We start from the raw sequence: 16901 nt of genomic DNA on the forward strand, positions 1-16901 counted from the left end.
GGGGAGGGAGGGGAGGTGTGGGAGGGAGGAGAAGAACATGTCTTATTCTTCTAACTTATTTTACATGCTCTGCAGCATGTGATGAACAGTAAAACTTCTTATGGGTAATAAAGTTTGACAGGTTGTTGAACTGGATATCACAGAGGCGGCAGTACTTGCCGCTTCCAGAGCCGTTCACGCCTTTATTGGCTGTTGGTGCCGCCTCCTCGATTGGGGACTTGGAGGAAGGCGACATGTTCTCATTGGAGTCGGCCTGGTTCTCAGTGGCCCACGTAGGTGAGGGATTGGGGGGCTGGCCGTCTGGCTGGTTCTCCTGCTGCGGTGGAGCTGTGCCTGAACGCTCCTCGGGCTTGTGCCCCCCGTTGACGATGACCATGCCCCGGTTTTTGGGCAGTAAGGGAAGGGGCTCCTTGCCAGGGTGGGGGCAGCCATTAGCGGCAGGCTGCTGGGCCTGCTCTCTGGTTGTTCCTGTCTCTCCTCCTCCTCCACCTGCACCTCCTCCTCCCCCATTAATGCTCTGCTCTTGTTCGCTGGCCTCTCCCTGCATCACTGGTCCCCCAGTCACATAATCGGTTGGCTTTATCCCAAAATACGGCGATATTTGCTCAGGACCTTTCACCTTCTTTATTGCTCCGGGATAAAGGCAGTGGGGCAGAAACATATTCTTGTTCTCATCTTTTGATGGGATGAGCTGGGGCTCAGCAAATGGCTTGAGTGCCGGCACAGGCCCCAGGTGAGGGGGGAACATGCCTCCATTCTGCACCATAACCTTCCCATTGCCATTCTTCTCACATTTGCCTGGGCTCTTATCGTAGACATCATCAGGGTTGTTATTGCCTTCACTCTTCACATCTGGGAACATGCTTGGCTCCAGGCTGCCAGTCTCATTGTGTTGTTGCTGCTGCTGTGGCTGTTGTTGTTGTTGCTGAGCAGCAGCGGCGGCGGCGGCGGCTGTTGCAGGGCAAAAGTTCTGTTTGTGCGCCAGGTAGTTCTCCACTTTGTTAAAACTTATCTTGCACACTGCACATTCGTGATAGTCCAACAGTCTTTTAGGAGAGCTACATGTCTTGTCAGGGACTGGCGAACACTTTTTGCTGAGATCAATGGGGGCGTCCAGCTCCTGCTGCTCCACAGTATTGCATTTAGGAGCCAGAATTGGTTTAGTGACAGTCAGAGAGGCCTCCAGGTGTTTGGGTACCATACCTGGGAAGATGTCACAGCGGGGGTGGAAGCGGTCCGCCAGGCTCTCAACGGCTTCCTGGGACGTGCAAGGGTTCATGGGAGGGACTCCGAGGAAGCCCGGCTGACCCATGGGGGGCCTCTGGTGGTCCTGGTCAGGGAGACACATCTCATACATCTTCCTGCGCTTACGGGTCCTCATGGTTCTCTGCATGGAGGGCACCTTGTTGGTGGACATACGTTTCATGGGGGGATCGTGACGAGTGGCGCAGTAGTACTGCTTGTGGACCATGTAGGTCTCATGACGACTGAAGGTGATGTTGCAGGCATCGCACGTTGTCTTGGTCGGATCGTTGTCACTTTCAACCAAACCCGTACTGGGGCTTTTCCCCTCCATCTGCTTGCCATTCAGCCTCTCCTCAGCCCCGGTTGGGGTAGAGACCTTCTTCACCTGTCCTGGTAGATCCTTATCTGGCCCTTTAGCCCCCGCATTGATCATGTCCAACACATTGGAGTTCAGACAGGCAGACTGCATGAGGTGGCTGTCGGCCTCTGTAGGGTGGCAGCTGGCCAACATGCTAACAGAACTGTGACCACTGTTGGGGCTCACCGCCTCAGGGACCTTATCTGAGAGGGCGGAGAAGTCAGGAGACTTTGCCATGTGCTGCCAGCGACTGTTACAGTAGTGCTTTTTGTGGACCAAATAGTTGTCCAGGTTGCTGAAGGTGATATTGCATTCGAAACAGGTGGCCCCTTTGGGCATAAGAGGACTGTAGATGACAGGGGGGTAGCTGTTCCCTCCATGGCGCAGCCTCCGGTGAACTAGCTCTGACATTTTAGCCAGAATCTCAGAAGCCTGCGGGACTACTGAAATGTCTTGGGAGAAAGCAAACTGAGACAAGAAGGGGCCCATGGGAAATGTAGGCATGTTATGCTGCACAGGGGAGGAGGCCAGCCGGGGGCTGGAGGGCTCAGACTTGATCCTTGTGTAAGAAAAACTGGCTTTACTGCCTGGGTGCGCTTCTCCCTTCTGAACCGACAGCATGGGCTTCTTCTCAGCCTTGTCAGCCTCTCCTTCTGTGCTGGTCTCCTTGTTGAGGGCCCCTTTGGGACTTCCCAGCAGAGCATCCTTCCTGTTGGCCAGCTCAGCGCGGGCCTGCTGCTGCTGCTGCTGCTGGAGGCTTTCCTCAGGCCCCCTGGGGGAATGCTCACTGCCGTCGCCTTCCCTGTGAAGTTTGCTGCCGTGCCCATGTAAGTCCTGATGCTGTAAGAGTTCCCTGTGGCTCTGGAAGCTGATATGGCAGTGATTGCATCTGAAGGCCGCCTGTGACAGGTGAGACATGATGTGATGCTGGAATGTAATAAGAGAATCTGCCGTGTAGTTACAGATTGTGCATTTCAAGCTGGTGCCAGGAGGGAGGCTCTCTTCCATTTTGACACCTGTGAAGGAGATAAAAGGGAGAAATGCTCAGAATCTCGCCTCCCACTTCTCCTTTACAGTTAACTGTGGAAACCATCAAACGCTCATGCATTATGCCAAGCTTATTCCCATCCTCTAGATTTTTTTTTTTTGCTCAAGGATAAACTGTCAACTATGATAGCTGACAGCAGGATATGTATATTTCTGAAAAGAAACGACAGTCATTTCTCCTAACCTGTGTCATATTTTCCAAAACAACACTAAGACCCTCTTTCTTTAAAAACTGATTGAAAGTAGCCCCCTCAAAGAGCTGTAATCTTAACAAAAAATGTAAATCTGTTGTGGTAAAAATCCACGACATTGACACTCACCACTGTGTGAGGTGCTCAAGTGCATTTCCAGGGCCCTCGCTCCAGAGAAGCTCTTGTTGCACTGTGGGAAGGGGCAGATACTGGGGGTCTGGTGGGGTCCGGTGTCGTTCTCCTCCACTACCGTCTCTGGCTCCCTCTGTCGCCCGCTGCAATAGTACATCAGATGGGCCTGCAGGTTCCTCTCACTCCGAAACCAGATTCCACACGCCTTGCAGGGGAAGATGTCCTCTGGAGGGAGACAGAAAGGAACAAAGGCGACGTGATATCAGGATACAAACAGTAATTTCATATTTATGCATAAGTCTAAAGATAAAGAGTGTGCACACACGCATACACACATACTCCCTCTTCTATACTTCTGCAGTTCTGACTCTCAAAGCCTGTGTTAAAAGGCTTTTCCACCAAATCCTCAGCTGCTGCATATCGCTGTGTTTCTACCACTGGGTTGGTGCCCTTTCTCAAGGGCAAACAAGAACACTGGACCATCTGCTTACAGAAGCCTCCCTGTTGAGCTGAACCCAGATAGCCCTCGCTAAGTAAACAAACACACTATTTGCATGAGGCATGTATTTTGCAATTAACACGTTAGTTCGAGCCTCAGTGTGTTTATGTGAACCCAAAACTTGAAGGTCGATGGCTCTTATCTCCAGTGCGGAGACTCATCTGGGTTAATCTACGCCCGGCGGAGACGACGCTCCTTGTTAAGCAGGTGACTGAGTGCAGGCTGTGCACTGGTGTGTGTGTGTGTATGAGAGAGAGAGAGAGAGAGAGAGAAAGAACAACAGCATGTGTCTCTAAACAAAAGCACGCCTTGATCCGGCTCCTGCATTTGCGCTTGTGCGTGGACACTCACTGTTGACGATGGCAGTGGGCAGGATGGAGGCCATTGCGGCCTGCTGCGGCAGGAGCTGGATGCTGTCCAGCAGCCTGGCTGGGTACATGCCCTCACTCAGAGACATGTGGTTCACTGCCTGCAGACGTGAGTCAAAGTCCACCGCGAACGCCACCAGCTCCTCGCCCTCCATCATGTTCTTGGTGGTGGTGCACCACAGTTGGCCACCTGGACAAAACAGAGATAGAGGAGACATTTAAAAGCTTGCTGCGAGAGAAGAGAAAGCTTTACAGCATGTGTACGGGAGCAACCGTACCCTTAAATGTCAGAGCATTATGCAATCAAAGAAATGGTATTTGTGTGCGACTTGAATGGCATGCACAACATCTCAAAGTCTCAGTGTTTCAATGGCGGTTTGCATAACCGTATACAGTCGAAACAGAATGCTCGGTAGGATGTAAAGTGAAAAAATGTATTGTTCCGAGATGGAACAATATCACATGCTACATACTGTATCATCCTGGGAATAAAAAAAAAGCCCAACAGTATTTTTTACATTAAAAGCCCCAAGAAAACAGTTCATAGGGTCAGTTCACCAAAATGACAAAGAACATTATTACCTCCACCATGGAGGTTACGTTTTCACCCTGTTTGTTTTTTTGTTTTTTTGTTTGTTTGTTTGTTTGTTAGCTTGTTTGTTTGTTTGTTAGCTTGTTTGTTTGTTTGTTAGCTTGTCAGCAGGATTACGAAAAAAGTACTGAACCGATTTGCACCAAACTTGATGGAGGGATGGAACATGGAACAGAGAGGAATTATATTTTGGTGCAAATCTGGATCATTTACTATGAATTTGAATTTTTCTCTCTGAAGTCTGGTGTGTGTTGTTTGACACTGGCCTTGGCGGAGGTCTGCGCTCCGCTGAGTGCTCCTCTAGTTTTCTCATTTACTTTTTCAGATTTCTGCCGCCATGGTGATACAATGAAGCTGAACTGAAAAATGACATTTAGAAAATTCAACAGCGAAACCTGTTTCCAAAAATTCAGCGCCCACAGTACTCTGGATAATCGACAGAGGATGCTTCCAACAGTTTTCATAGGGACTATTTTTTCTGTAGTTCCAGTGAAAGCTCTTCACAGTGAGGTCTGCAGGTTATATACACTATAAGGACACTGTTTCTGGAATGACACACTTTTATTTTTTTACTTTCTGAGGATGATTTTTTATTGCTATGAGCAATCAGCGACAGAAAATCTCACATAGACAAATCTAAGAGAAACGGTCAAACCAAATCTATACAGCTATCGGGTGAATGTGAAAATATGTGTTTGTAATTTGGCTGAACTCTTTAAAGGTAATTTCTGTCTTTATACTGTCACTCAAATGTCTTTTTAAGCTACTGACGTTCATATCTAGAAGCAAGGCGAACCTCAGCTGGGGTAAACTGTAGCCTACAGTGCTGTTGTCAGCTAGAACACTGAGACAGGTCCTCCATATTATTAGATTGTTGTGTTTTGGGATTAAGCATTCCTCTGAAATCTTCTGAACATATTCATTAAGTCAGAGAAAGGGGGAGGGGGCAGGAGGAAGGAAGGGGGGGGGGAGTGAAGGTTTTAGCTTAGATAATATTTATCTCAGCACATGACAGGCTTTTCAGCTGCACTTCATTTTCCATTGAAGAGATTAAAGTTTTTAATATGACTATTTACAGAAATCTGGCTGGGGAGATAACAACAAACTATGATACACTCCCGCTAAATGGCAGAATTAGGACATTGTTTCTGAGGAAAGCTGGACAATTAATTAAAGCATGCTGTTAGCTTTCAAAGATGTGCAAACATACCGACGGAGTGTCAGGCTGAGAGGGGACATGTGATTTGAGCCCTGGCTGATGTGGAATAAAGAGAGTCCTTAGGAGAGGTGTGAAGACAGGAGGACGGAGCTAGAAAGCCCCCACACATGTGGAACACTGATTACTCATGTTTACACAAAACCTATGAATCACCAGGTTTAACACCGCCCTGTAGACGCGGTGAAGGTGCTCCAGTGAAGCTCTGTATGAAAACAATTCACTTTTCCGGGGATTTATTAGAAGTGGAAAACTCACGGGTGGAAAACAGTGCCACCATGTCTTTACACTTACCACAGCATGTATTATGTATAAATCAGTGTTAAGTTTCAAGAATGAATTGCCCCATTATTTCAATTCAAAATTGAATATTTCAGATTTCACATCACAGTTTTGATTAAAACCTTTCTAGCCCTTCCTATCTGCTGGTGAAGCACTGAAAATTAGACCGGCACAAACGTGTCAAAGGAGTGAAATGGTATTAAAATATGCTATCTTTCAAAGTCCCACTTGTGTGCAGGCTTCCTCCCCACAAATGTGTGTGTGTGTGTGTGTGCGCCTGCCTGAGAGTGTGCATGTCAGCGCCACTTTAAAGAGCAGTGCCTATCTGTCGGCCAATCTGCTGTGACGAGACACACACTTCAGGCCGCTCCACTTCATCGTTTTGATTCTGTCATACCACACACTGCCTGGAGAGGCCCTTTGAATTTTTATCTCCTAATTAAAATAACAAAACTCCCCTCCACTGTCTGCCCAAGTTACCATCAAGGTAGATACAAACTGCCACTGACAATGGCGGGGAATATATCGCAGTCATAGCCACAAAAGTTTCTCTCCTCTGTATGGATCTCTTAGTTCAGACGCACTCCGCTTACAAAGAGAATTATGAACTAGGCCCTGACACTCAGATACAAATCAGTGTTTTTTTGGATCAATCCAAATCAAAGACACTGTATGCTCTCCGCATCTGAAATGAAGCAGATTATGTGGAGTCTGATGAAAATGTTTTACTGCATTCTGACAGCAGAATATGCACTCAGATTGCATCCCTTCAGCCAAGAATGCTGCAGATCCATCTGTTGTGTGTGAGAATGCTGGAAGTGAGTTTTAGGACTGCATGTCCCAGTTTTACTGAGCTTCACAAAACACTGAGGCAGCACTCTGCTTATTACAGTCACTCAACCAAGACAGAGTAGTAAGATACATGTGCTCTGGCTGCAGGATTATGGTTTAAACTACACTTAAATTGTCATCAGAATTAGAAGTCACCACTGTTTCTCTCAGTTTTTACTCCAGTTTGGAATATTATATATAATTTGTTTTTGACTGTTTTCTGAAATTATGAATATTTCACGTTTCACACGTCGTTTGAGAGTCTTAAACCTAAGCGTACAAATAAATGTGATTAACTCTGCAGCCACAAACAAATGCAAGTACATATGCATGTGTAAAAGACTGTGCACAAGCATGTCATTTTCATGCACACATGAAAAGCGGCTGCACGGAGGCATCAGGTGGGCCGCGGACAAAAACAATATTCCATGAAGGAGCTCTCTCGAAAGATTTGTCATGGCTATGTCCCTGTGACAGCCCGTTGACGACAGGTGATTCGAATCGCAGGAACACAGGTGAGCCACCTATGACAAAGGCATGATCTGCGTGAACGAGGGAGGGAGGGAAAGGAGGAGGGAGGGTCAAGAGTTAGAGCGAAAGACCAGAAGCGTAAGTCGTGAAACTGGGGGAAAGGCAGGGAAAAGTGGAGCTTGTGATTTGCACTTGTTTGCCTGCTAACTGTCTGCAGTGAGCTGCCTTTGTGCAGTGGCCAATGCAGTTGGAATGAAGGCTATTGTCTAAATCCTCCTGCAGAGCACCTGATAAAAGAATAAAGAACTATGACATATTCTAAAAACAATGGAGGAATTAAGGGGAGACAATAGGCCAGCTGCCTCATTAAAACAATCAAAAACGGCATCCTGTACGTAGTCCAGATAATTAAAAACCACTGCTTCCTACAGTCTCTCAATACCATATCCACCAGCTCATTGAGGCCCTGAGACTATGGCTCTGCTGGCTAAATGCCCTCTTCTCTCTCTTCCTTTTGATTAATGGTTTATTTGAACATGCAGTTGAAGATGAACATATGAAGGAATTCATGAAACAAAATTACAATGCAAACCCTTTTCCCCCCCATAAGTACTTATAAACTAATCAAACGTCTCAGGATGAATCGCAGGGACTCGGGGCGTGTGTCCCCTCCCCTTTGCCTAAAGCCCCGAGAGATTTCAAAGGGCAGGCATCACAGGGCATTTTTTAATTTTCTCACTTTAAATGACTTTATAAGAAAATGGGTGTGTACAGTATCTGTGTATGTATGGGGGAGGCTGGGAGAATAGAGTATGAGATACTTGAGCAGGAATAATTTTTTTTTTTTTTTGCTCCCTGCAAACCGCTACCACCACCACCATATCTTAATGAAGCCGCAAACAAATCTCTCATGCCTCGTGCAAAAAAGCTGAGAGACAACAAAGCAGCAGAAATAACAGAAGGGCTCGGATAATTAAACTGGCCTGAAGACAGGTATTCAAATGTTGGTGTGTAAACAGCACAACTCTTTAATAGTTTCGCTGTAAAATGCGTAGTTAAGCACATCAGCACTTGCCTCTCCCATCTGTCCAAACACATTACCGTTGCAGAGGCCATTACAGCACTGGAGTACAGTCCCACTGCACCATAGCCACATATTAGGGGGAGGGGGTTGAATGGGGCTTGTGGGAAAACTAACATTGGCCTATTGGCAATATCTGAACACATCGTGGGGTCATGTATTATAAAGCATCACTGTGCACTTCGAAAGATGGGAGAGTTTGAGAACAAGACATGTCACATGCTTGATGACCCCCAGATTCAAATGTGTGACACCAGATTTAGTGCGTAACTCCATTTTTTTCCTTTGTCGACCCTGATGTTGATGTGGAAACTTCTTTGTTTTTTTTTTTCTCCTCCGCCCCTTAAAGTTGTCGTCTCTGTTGACTGGCTCTGCGCTCACTGCTGGTCTTAATTGTGAAGTGAGGCCAGTGGTGCCTGAAGCCACAGAGAGGGTTGTAATTAAAGACCTCTACTCTTCTTGTCTTCAAATCAGCTCCAACTCCTCCTGGTCAAATGGGAACAAGCACCTACGAATATCAAGTAGCTGCATGTTGTTAACCACCAATTTTTTTTTTTTTTTTTTTTTAAAACCAAAGCTTTATCATATAGGAGGAGTAAATTACAACATGACACACAAAACAACTTCCCAGTCAACTTCCCTGGATCTTGTGAAAATATTCATCACAAACGGTGGATGAATAATATCTGTATCTGCACCTGACAGCAGACGGTGCTGCGACACACACTAAACAAATCCTCCTCATGAATACTGGTAAATATTTAGACTGTTTCTGGATCATCAGAGTTGAGCACATTAGTATGACTCATGGCTGTCAAACCCGCCGTCACAATCCCAAGCCGGAGCAAGCAGGCAGCAGAAAGGAAAACGCTGAGTTAGACACGAGCGGGAACATCATTCACAGGGTCAAACAAGCTTACTATTATTGACGGTACACTAAACTAGAATTAGCTGACTCTACTATTATTTCACTAAGGCAGTGACACAGATTGACTCTCTCCCTCTCTATCTCTCTTTCACTCTCTTCCTCCTCCTTCTCATTGTTTTGTCCCGGGCCACTAGGAGGCACTCTTCTCATGCTCAAGCTGCAGCCGGTGGATGTTTTTTGCTGTGATGATGCAGAGACGTCTCAGACATGGCAGAGCAGCACAGGCGCCAGTCTGCCTATACATCCTTGCAGGTAGGTGCTAAAGATCTTACTCTCATGAGAAATGCATTTGGATCAAAAGGCATTCATCTGACCTCGTTCTGACTCGATCTTTACCCGGAAATTCTGTTGTGTAAGCTTCAAAACGTGGGACTAAAACGTTGTATGATTTTTTTTTTTTTTTTCATGTTTGATAATCTTTTGTCTGTTGTTGCTGCGTTTCTGTGATGACAGTAATCAAGCATGTCGTGATGCTTTTGTCACTTTTTATATTTTATTTCTGAAATTTCAGAATTGTTGCAGACAAAACAATTTTTTCCAGGGAAATAAATAGTATTCTGTAAATATGTGTTTACAGAGCCCTGACTTGCCTTGTCTTGTCTGACACCCCCCCCCCCCCCCCCCAGTTTTCTCTCCTTTTGCACTACAGTGTCCAGACTAATTTTAGCATCAAGTGTTTTTGCAGATATAGCCAGTTTCCGAGAGCTCATGGATGGCCTTGAGCGAATGGCACGCGGGTCAGAATCCACAAATTAAAAAGTCCTCCCAGGGGAGCCTCATACACGCCGCTCTCTCTACAGTATACATTCACAGGCAACAAAGACATAAAAGCAGCACAGCACACGGAACAATGTCATTCAACACACATTTACCAATTGTTTGAAGACAAAAAAAAAAAAAAAAATGTAGCAGTGACGTGATTCAGCAAATGTTTTACTGAGTAAAAATGAAATGTTTCACTTTGAAATTAAAAGATGTTTCTGTGGTTAGTCTCTGGAGGTTTGTGCAGCTTTTTCATTACAGTGAGAACGACACTGGCAGGGGGATGTTTGCCTGGTAATAGTGTTGTAATAATTTAGAGGGAGGAAAAAAAAATAGAAATGTGAATTAGCAGCTATTTCTGCTCTGTTAGAGAGCAAAGATAGAGTGTGACGATTTATATTTCAATTTCAATTTCAAATGTATTTATTTTCTAATGAAATTTATTAAATTAAAGGAGGAATAATTAACACAGCAAATATCATCTGTTTTATTATCACTTTTAAACAAACCTTTTTTTTTTTTTACATTTTATGATTTAAAGTTTTAAACTAAACCTTTTTAAGATGCAGAAAAAATACTAGAGATATTTTCATTTTTCCAAATCAAATTGAATGTCTTCCCATAAACAGTAAATGAATCTTATTCTGTCGTGTTCCACTTTCTATATTGCAGGTGACACACATGAGCTCTGAGCTGTCAGTCTGAGACAATACCAGCCTCAAATTCCTGCAGTACAAAGCTGCTCTCCTCATTAGCTGCCACACACAGTCAGCTCCTCCCTGTCCACAGTAAAGTGGAGTAGACTATTAAAGGAAAGCTCTGACTGGCTCCTCTCCTCTCCTCTCCTCTCCGCTCTGCTTTATTCTTTATTTGGACAGGTTTGTCCCATTGAGCACTCTATTAGCTCGCCTTCTCTGCGGGTAGTGCTGCCTGTGTCCTGGTTGTGGCCAGTCGACATGTGTTTACTGTGGCCCCCGCTGTGGCGGCAGGCTGGTTGGGGGCCCGTCCTGACCAAGCCCTGCTAATGGGACCAGAAGACCCCTCGTGACAGGACGCCGCTGTGTTGAGCACCGCAGCAGACCCTACCCCTCCCTCCCCTCCAGCTGCGGCCCCATGGCCCATGTCCCCCTACCCATCATGCCTCGGCGGGAGCAGGTGAACGGCGGAGGGCCAACGGCGGCAAGCTCGGTTTTCCTGGGAGAGCAGTGCGCCATTGCCACGCGCCTCAGTGGTTCCTCCAACATGGCTCCAGCCCTACGCCACATGGGCTGGCTGGCCAGTCTGAGTGTGTGTTGAAGTGTGTGGGTGTATGTGTGTGTGTGTGTGTGTGTGTGTGTGTGTGTATGTGGGGGTGTATGGTGGATGCCAGCCCTAATGCAAATGCTTGCCGTTTAAAAAATGGGAGCCTCTCTCCTCCTCTGTCTCTCCTCTTTGGAAAAGGTCTATTTTGGCCTTCTGGTGCTGGCAGTTATTTTTCTCCTCTCCAGAAGGACAGAGCGCCAGAGAGATGCACCTGTCATCCACTTTAGAATTCAGCATTATTGATCTGGTCAGGAGGGATGGAATTTATGAAGTTATGTGTTTTTCTTCATGAACACTTCATTGATTTGTGCCTTATAACACACATTTTTCTCATTTGCAAAGTGTCTCTGTGCCTTATTTACGGCTATGCTAATTTGGTATTCACAGCACAGCAACGCACAGAAAGAATACATACACACACACTCTCTGACACACATTAACACACCAGTCACCGATGCAACATCCCAGCATGCCCTCTGTCTCTGCTCCCCTGTAATTCTACATATTGCTTAAAGTATGTGCTAATTAAATTTTCTGTCGGTTTGCAAGAGAAATAAATAATCTGCAGCTAAAAGGCCTAATTGCGTTTGTCACATTGTGTCTCGGTGGCTGGTGCATCGGGAGCACAGCCGCTGCCCTTGCTCATTGCCATTCTGTCGTCCTGGCAAGCCCCCGCGCTGCCCCAGGTATCACCACGCGGCCATCTGGAGCCGACATCTGTCTCTCTATTGATCACAAGGGTTTAGCACTTGATCAAACAGACTGCGACAGGAAATTGCTCTTTTCCCCACAGAAAAGGCCAATCGCCTGCATGAGGGTAATAGAGTGGAACTGAGATGCAGCACCAGCGCGGTGGGCAGGCGGGCACAGGAACAGCCAGGCAGGCAGCGGCACGCCGGTGTCGGCCGCTGTGGAGGTGGCAGGGATGGCACCGTGTCCACTGCCATGTTTCCAGGACCGTGCTTCTAACCTTTCTGCTAATGCAACAGCAGCATTTGTGTTGTTACAGTAACAAAAAAAAAAAAAAAAAAAAAAATCTTTCCATATTATAATTTACAATCATGCAATTTTGCAGTTTTCCAGTCTGAGCACATCACTGAGAATCTGTGTATGCATGCAAAGGTGAGACCACCACCTCTGATTAAAAAACTGCGGGATCTGTCTTTTAAGTCACTCAGGTAACTGTCTAAGCCAACAGCTGTTTGAAAGTGTTAGAAAAGCTGGATGCAAGTGAAATATGCTACATGATACAGAGAACAGATGGTGGGAAATTAATGTATTTCTTCAAAAAGAAAAAGAAAAAATTCAAAAATGCTTCAGAATTAGCACCAGGGCTGCATCCTGATATTTGAGAAGGCCCTTTCTGTCAGTTTTTAATAATAATAAAAATACACGACAGAGGGAAATTCTAGTAGTGTACAAATCTTTTTTTTCCCCCTTCTTTTTAAATATATATCTTTAATATGTGACTGAGGACCTGGGTGTGGTGGGAAATCCCTGACAAGGCTGCAGTTGTCTCCAGCTCACTGTCAACCCCAGTGGAGTTCAACACACAATTAGAGCCTGAGGTGAACAGCTCCTGAATGTGTGTTACAGTATGTTAGCTGAGGCTGTGGTCCACATCTGAAATACTGGTTTCTCTTTGCTCGGGCATGCTTTCAAGGCACTCACTGTAACATCATGTTTAGCAAGTATGGACAATTTGATACTGAAGGTGACATTTATTCAGCATTGTCGAAAAGTATTTAATTGTTCCTGCAGAGAGCGAGATATGTTTCCCCTTGCCTACAGTGCTGGGATTGTCCTTTGGAATATGATGCAAATTTGGGATGAAGCAACTAATTTCTTCCTCGCACCCCTGTACACCCAGTCCACCCCCTCCCGCAATCCTCCGCCAGCCCCCGCCTCCCCAGACACGAGGATTCTGATTAATCGTGTGACCGCCCCTCGTTTTGCATTTTACACAATCTCACGGCGCCACGGTGAGATGTGTGAGGTGTTGTGCCACTTTTGGCAAGCTGAAAAGATGTAGCCCAAGGAAGAACAAGTCGAAAGTATGAGGGAAAAAAATATGACCAGGGGACGTGATAAAAAATTATCAGCCAGTGTGTTTTCCTGTTTGGTTTTAATCTACATTTAATTAAATTCTTATCTGCTGTGTGCTTATGGCTGCATCTGAATGGCGAGGCTGCATTCATTATGAATGGTAAAATTGAACTCAGTACATTGTGTGTGGCCCAATAAAGAAACAAGACTCTTATTGCAGTGCATGCACAAGCTCCGACAGACATGCGGAAAAAATAAGTCAATTAAGATCGGTCTTTAAATTACCGCTGTATCAAAACAAGGGGCGGGAGCATGCTCCATAATAGAATCCTGACAGGAGAGAGAGCACAGTTGACTGTTGTTAATATACATCCCATTTGATACAGCCAATTGTATTAGCCTGTTTATGGAATGCACACAGTTGATGCACACTAGATTTACTGGTCTGTCATGATAGTTCATAATCGACAGTGCTGCAAAAAAAAAAAAGAAAAAAAAAAGAAAAAAGTTGACTTCTATGAATGTAGAGGTCAAATGAAAAATGGCTGAGCAGTATAATAAGAGTTCCTCATAAAGATTCTGCTGGTTTATCTGAATGTTAGAGGTCAACAGCAAAGGTCAATGACAGAATACATAGACAATATGTGGGCCAGAGCAGATACTGAAGAGTTAAATCCAAGGGAGTACAGAGAGGGAAAAAAAAGAAGATTCAGCTCCAAAATTGTAATACTATTGACAAAAGACACACAGCTTATAAGGGGCGGGCGGCACTTCATAAGCTAAGAACAATATCCCATAGGCAGCACCCCGGAAAACGTCGAAAAAGACCCTGAGCCGATACTACAAAGTTGGGCCCCGGCAAAATCCCTAAATCTTCCCGTTTGCTTATTCCGAGCAGCGTGGGGGGAGAGGGAAGCTCCCTGCTGCCTGCCCATGTTTACAGAGCCGTTCTCATCTCTAGGCCTTGCTCATCCACGGCACTGACACACGGTGTCGACATGATTAGGGGTCTGTCTTTGCATAGGGCTGCGTGTGTGTGTGCGGGGGGTGGAGGATCGGCAGATGAATGACTTTGGTGCATCGGAGAGGGATCACAGCAGATAATCGCTCCCGACTGCTGCGCCGGAGCTCTCAGATCTGGTCTTTAAAATAATGTTCGGAGTCAAGTCTCTCCAAAGCTTTCTTTTTCTTTTTTTTTTTTTCGCAGGTTATCTTCTGCATTTTATGTTTGCTGTTTAAATCTTAACAGGACACAAGCAGCAAGAGAGAGCAAATACGTCTGGAGTTGGAGGAAGCGGAGTGGAAATGTTATTGCGAGGGGTTAAGATTAGCTGGAGCAGGGGCTGAGGAGATGAAACTCCCCTCTATTCGAATGGCTTTCATTCCTCGAGAAAAACTTGGGATGTTGAATTTAACCTTGGGAGGCCGGATTCCTGTAAGAAGTATGGAGGAGGATAATGAATCTGACCTCTCGCTAAAACTGACATTATTCAAGGGCTCAAACACAAGACAAACAGCAAATCTACTTAAGTACATTTAAATACAGACCACCACTCGCACACAGACACTGTGAATACAGTACAACATAAATTCCAATATCATAAATACTGCTATCACACAAACAGAGGAGCCATAAAGTACGGCTGCCTGTGTCTGGGACTATAAACCTCTGGCGTTGCTCATAGGGAATAAACACACATGCACAATTTACTGCACTAGATCCCCCCTTTGTTTATCTTTTAAATAAGCACACTTTATCACTCTCCTGCATAAGCAAATTGCATGCAATGTGTGTTGTTTTAACATTTGATATGCTGTCCAGAAGATTCATTTCTCCCTACGAATTCAATTGTCTTTGCAATATCCTGCTGCCATAGGCATCAGGCCCCATCACCTGTTCGTTATCACTGGCCGTCCTGTTTGGGAGCTCTTGAAATGGTGCCATGGCATTGACTCTCAGTTAACAGCAGGTCTCTGAACTTCTCACGGTTGATGGCGGAGGCTGGAAAATTACGCTAACAACTAATTAACATCATAAAGAGCATTTAAATGGACGGACGACACCTGCAACCTTCATTTGCACACGCTAACGCAGATTTACCTGTGTTTTTATTTTTGCAGATAACACATGCATTTTTTAACACCTTTTAGAATATTCATTTCCGTGGCTGGCTTTAGAATTGGCACCACTGTCCTTTTTACTATGTACTGTAAAAAAAAAAAAAGAAAAAAAGGAAAAAAGCCACCAGGCCAAAATAATAATTGTCAACACAGAGTGCTGGCAGAATTCCTGAAGCTGTTTTTTTTTTTTTTTTTCTGTAGTTTCTATGGATCTTATAAAAAGTGCACTGCCATATTCTGTGCCTGAAATAACACATCCCATTTCTAATTTCTATTTGAATGTAAAATATTTCGGCGGCAGACATGGACCTCCAGTTACTGGTCCGAATAACAAAGTGCTGCCTGTCAGTCTGAGACACTTTGCTGGCTGGCTGAACTAAGCTGGTTTAGACTGACATGTCTTCGACAGTGGCAGCCTCAGCTTCCTCTCTGGCAGGCTCCAGCATGGAGTCCTCCCTCTCTCTCCAGCTCCCAGCCTCAGAGTCTTTCGCTGGAGATGACCACAATACAGTCAAGTATCCGTGTTCTCGGCGCTCTCTCTCTCTCTCTCTCCCTCTCCCTGTGTCTTTCCTTTAAAGGTCTGAAACAGCGGCTAACTTCCACAGGACGGTAATGCACTCACACCTCATTACAGAGCCACATTATGGACTACAGCAGTAATACGGCTTTAATCTTCTCCAAATCGTTATAAATGTCAAGCTGGGGCCAGGGACTTCCCAGTCTACTGCACCAATGGCTTAGCCTGCTATCCCCTCTTTTCCGTATTAGCTATAGCCAGAGAATTACATTCACTGCCAGATCCCCTGGAACTTTCAACCCCTTTGTTCCAACATTCAATGCACCATTAACATACCCTTTGAAATTGTCTCTCTCCCCCTCCCCAAAAAAGCCCCAAACAGCTAAATATGAAAACAGTTGATACCCCTACCCTGCCACATACACCGCCCGTACCTCCCCCTTCTTTTCCTTAGCCTCTCCTAATGAGACGCAACATCCCTGTCTCTCCACTGAAGGATCCAGACTTTCTGTGTGATAGAGAGACTGCGGCTGTTTATTAATAATGAATTTGGATGTTTGCGTGTGGAATGTTATCAGCGCGCACACAATCCCACCAATAGTTTGCCCTGATGGGGTAGCTGGGTTCCTCATTAGCAGAACATATTTAATCCAGAAGTTTCTTATCAAATGTCACACCTGCATCTCTAAATGGCATTTTCACATTCATTCGCCTGTATTTGGGAGATGAGGCTCCAAGGTGCTTTGCAGAGATTAAGAAGGAGAGAGAGTGCAAGCTTATTTTATCATTTAGCGGGTCTGGAAGGAATCCAAGGAGTTTTTGTCTTGTTGTTGTAATTAGAAAGCCTTTTAAGTGATAACGCCTGCATAGGAATATGAATATGTAGCGATCAGACCAGTCCCCCCCCCCCCT

The 16901-nt window shown here is 45.4% G+C and overlaps 1 protein-coding gene across 2 annotated transcripts in view; it reads right to left on the reverse strand.

Moving 5' to 3' along the window:
• Positions 1-6: 6 nt before the first annotated feature.
• Positions 7-16901, reverse strand: part of zfpm2a (zinc finger protein, FOG family member 2a) — a 120078-nt gene continuing 103183 nt past the window's right edge. For both annotated transcript variants that reach the window (XM_023410404.2, XM_023410402.2), the window contains exons 6-8: positions 3824-4030; positions 2971-3198; positions 7-2619 (exon numbers count right to left, since the gene is read on the reverse strand). In XM_023410404.2, coding sequence (XP_023266172.1) covers positions 56-2619; positions 2971-3198; positions 3824-4030 — 2999 coding nt within the window. In that variant the 3' untranslated portion in view covers positions 7-55. The remainder of the gene's footprint in view (positions 2620-2970; positions 3199-3823; positions 4031-16901) is intronic.

The sequence above is a fragment of the Seriola lalandi genome, unplaced genomic scaffold (assembly GCF_002814215.2).
Source record: "Seriola lalandi dorsalis isolate HSWRI2012SDOR001 ecotype SW California unplaced genomic scaffold, Sedor1 jcf7180002054425, whole genome shotgun sequence".
In the NCBI taxonomy this organism is placed as follows: Eukaryota; Metazoa; Chordata; class Actinopteri; order Carangiformes; family Carangidae; genus Seriola; species Seriola lalandi.